Source organism: Astyanax mexicanus, chromosome 3 (genome assembly GCF_023375975.1).
Source record: "Astyanax mexicanus isolate ESR-SI-001 chromosome 3, AstMex3_surface, whole genome shotgun sequence".
NCBI lineage: Eukaryota > Metazoa > Chordata > Actinopteri > Characiformes > Acestrorhamphidae > Astyanax > Astyanax mexicanus.
In genome coordinates, this window is record NC_064410.1 from 14,221,336 (window position 1) to 14,224,719 (window position 3,384).

Below are 3,384 nucleotides of genomic sequence, written 5' to 3' on the forward strand. Positions count from 1 at the left end.
TAACTGAAAAAATATTAAATGTTTATTTATTCATTTAATGAATTGCTTTTTATTCACAACAGTGAATCAGAACAGAATAATACTTCATATAAAGTGTTTTCTTCCCTTAAAGCATCATATAATGACATTCACTTTCATTTCAAACTACCTGCACCATTCAAAAACAGTTAATCAAAAATCTCATTTACACTATTATATTATAATAACAATTAACATGGACACTAACCCATATACACTGCCTCTAGGCTCCAGGACGTGTCCTGTATAATAGAACTGCAAACAGGCTGCTGCTGATTCGCAGTGCTACAGCGCAGTGGTGCAGTGTGAAGGCCAGTCTGCTCTGAGCTCTGAATGGATGTAGTAGTAGGCCCAGGCCACGATGGGGAACATGGTGATACCAGCAGCTGTGCACACCCTCAGAACACCAACACCACTCCTGCAATGAAAAACAAACCTTAATTTAGCTTACATATCTGAAGAGCAATGTATTAAATTAACAGTACATACGGTTATTTCTTGTAGATTACTCCTAATCTGTTTATCTTTATTCTTTACATGTTTTGTAATTCTGTACTTTAGTATTTTAATTTTTATTTCAATCATAATATACAAACAAAGAAACAACATTTTTAAAAAAGATGCCAGGGACACATGGATGCAAAAAGCAGGCTGTAACAATTTTTAATGGCTAGTATGTAGTGGCCACAATAGTAGGGACATATATATGTCCTAGATTGACATACATAACATGAAGACCCAGTTGATCTAAGTGTGAAGTGAGAATGAAGAGTAGAAATGATATGAATTTGGGGACTCACTGTCCTGAGTGTCGACACAACAGCAGCCACAGCACGGTCAGCATCAAGCCACAGAATTCCCTGCAGACAACAAACATTTATTGGGGTCTAATATTAGCTTCTTATGTTTACAGCAGAAGATCCTAGGCCAACATAATTAAAGAATACTGCATTTGGACTGTAATCAAAATGTTTTTTTTTAACAACTGCAACCTAAACTGCAGACTGAAACTCATTTTGTACTGTTCACTTTCCTCTTTCCCACATAAAGGGTCATTTTCTACCTAAGCTCCTCAGCGTTAGGAGTGTACCTTCCTTCCTCTTGGTGGAAGATGTGTGTGAGACCCTCATTATAAAGAGTCCATCCCAACATGGCACCAAATCCAGTAGCCATCATCACATGCAAATCAGCAATTCTCCTCCATGGACGCATCTCTACAACACAAAACCAGCAGTGGAAAATACATACAGTTTAGTTTTTGATTAAAAAAGGAGGCAGTTACTAAGGGCTGTTGATTAAAAGGTCTATACTGCTCAATTCTATAAAATTGCACGTCAATAGTACTTTGAATAAATATTTACATCTCAATAACTGAATTAAAACAGATAAAACATATACAGGTTGTTGAAAAAAATAATGCCTTTAATGCCTATATCAAAACTGCTGGCTGCAATGATCAGGCCTGTCCACTAGATGTCTGCATTGTGTTTTATTTGTGTCTACCATTATAGATACCTTATTGATCACAGAGGGAGATTCTAAAATAGAGTAAAGCATTAACAAATCTAATCAAAGCTTATTTGTCCTTAACCTTTAGAACTGACACAACATATAAAATAGAAACACCAAACGAATGATGTGAGATAAAGTAAAATGTAAAATGAAATGTATCCAAAGATAATAAGATACAGTAAATATATAGAGATAGGATTACCTGTTATCTGTGGATGGCAGCTAATTAAAAAGCACAGCCCTGCTGGAACAGCGTATCCAACCTATTTGCACATATATATCAAATGAGTATACCATGATCAAATAGGAGTTTGATAAAAAAAAAAAATTAAACATGAATGCATGTTAAGTACTATTATACCACAGTTAGTTCCAACCCTGCAACCCTGCAAAGTGAGTTTCTACTGGTGTGGCTACCTGCATATATTAGACATAAATGGATGTGTAATGAATTTTTAACATTCATTTATAAATTATCTGACCAAAGGAGGTTGGGTCCCTCCTTATTTATTAGCCTTGATAATATATGTTATAGTACGTTTTGGAGCCTCTGTTGCTCAATGGGGGTTCTGTATTGTATGTTCAATGTTTGTCTGATTCTTTTTCCAGCTCCACATTTCTGTAAAGCTGCTTTGTGACATCAGTTGTAAAAAGCACCATATAAATATATATATTTTTATTTGCTATAAGGATTGGCCACACATTATTTTTTGTACATGATGTCACGTTAGGGGCTCTGCAGTACTAAAAGTACACAAATATGCATGTTTTTCCAAGTTCAAATGTAAAATGCAGGAGTAAATAAACATACCATCCACAGACCGGCATCTGGATCATTTATCTGCACGGGACAAACGGAAGATAAGACATTTTTCACACTGTTAGCTTTATGATCTGCTTAAAAGCTGTCTGTATTATTTTCAGTGTAAATCTCCTGATCTGTGCAGCCTGCAGCTGTGCTGCTCCACAGCTGGAGCTGCTGGTCACGTGTTTATGGGGAGAAGGGAAAAGTGAACACTTGCCTGAACGTAAGTTGCTAAAGCGAAAAACGTCGCCATCAGGAGGTTACACACTCTCCACACAGGGCGCAGAAACTCTGCCGTCTGATTCTCACCATTACTCATAATAATACAGACACAAATCCCCCACTTTATACCTGCTCCTGCTATCAGCCAGCCCTTCTGCCCAGTACAGACCCGGATGTAGTACAGCGCGCTGGAATTCTGGGAAATGAAGTTTTTTAAGATCCTTCAGTCACCCAGACTCTAGTTTCACAACATAGAAATAACAGAGGACCTGTTTTATGATCGTAAAAAAGTAATATTAAAAAAACTTAAAAATTAAAATCCTTACATGGGTGGCTTAACTAAACTTAAGTCTTTCTTTTATATAAAATATCTAATTAGGGTAATTTTCAATAATTTAAATCCTCCCCAGTATGGCCTAGGAATGGAACTTAGCTTCTAGAAGGAAAAAAATAAATAATGCCCATTAAACCATCTGCAATTATAAATGAACATGAAATTCCTAACCCATTTTTTTCCGAGTTCAAGTGTAAAATTGTTACAAACTACTAAAGCATTGCTTTTTTATGGTTTATTTATGCACCTAAAAAGTAGTATTTCCTCATATGAAATGTGAAATAATGTTGAACAGCATATGTTATTTACACTCTACAATTATATGGTTGTAAATAACAAATATTAAAATAAATATGAATATATATACTAATATAATAATAAATAATATTTTTAAAAAATTCTCTCTCTCTCTCTCTCTCTCTCTCTCTCTCTCTCTCTCTCTCTCTCTCTCTCTCTCTCTCTCTCTCTCTGTCTCTCTCTCTCTCTCTCTCTA

The 3,384-nt window shown here is 35.5% G+C and overlaps 1 protein-coding gene across 1 annotated transcript; it reads right to left on the reverse strand.

Annotated features, from left to right (window-relative positions):
- tmem220 (transmembrane protein 220) lies at nucleotides 1-2,752 on the reverse strand. Its single transcript, XM_007241851.3, has 6 exons — nucleotides 2,553-2,752; nucleotides 2,342-2,371; nucleotides 1,733-1,793; nucleotides 1,109-1,232; nucleotides 819-878; nucleotides 1-436 (listed from the first exon to the last, which is right to left on the reverse strand). Exons 1-6 carry the CDS (start codon nucleotides 2,652-2,654, stop codon nucleotides 304-306), a joined length of 510 nt encoding a protein of 169 aa, XP_007241913.3. The 5' UTR covers nucleotides 2,655-2,752; the 3' UTR covers nucleotides 1-303.
- Between the last annotated feature and the right edge of the window lie 632 nt (nucleotides 2,753-3,384).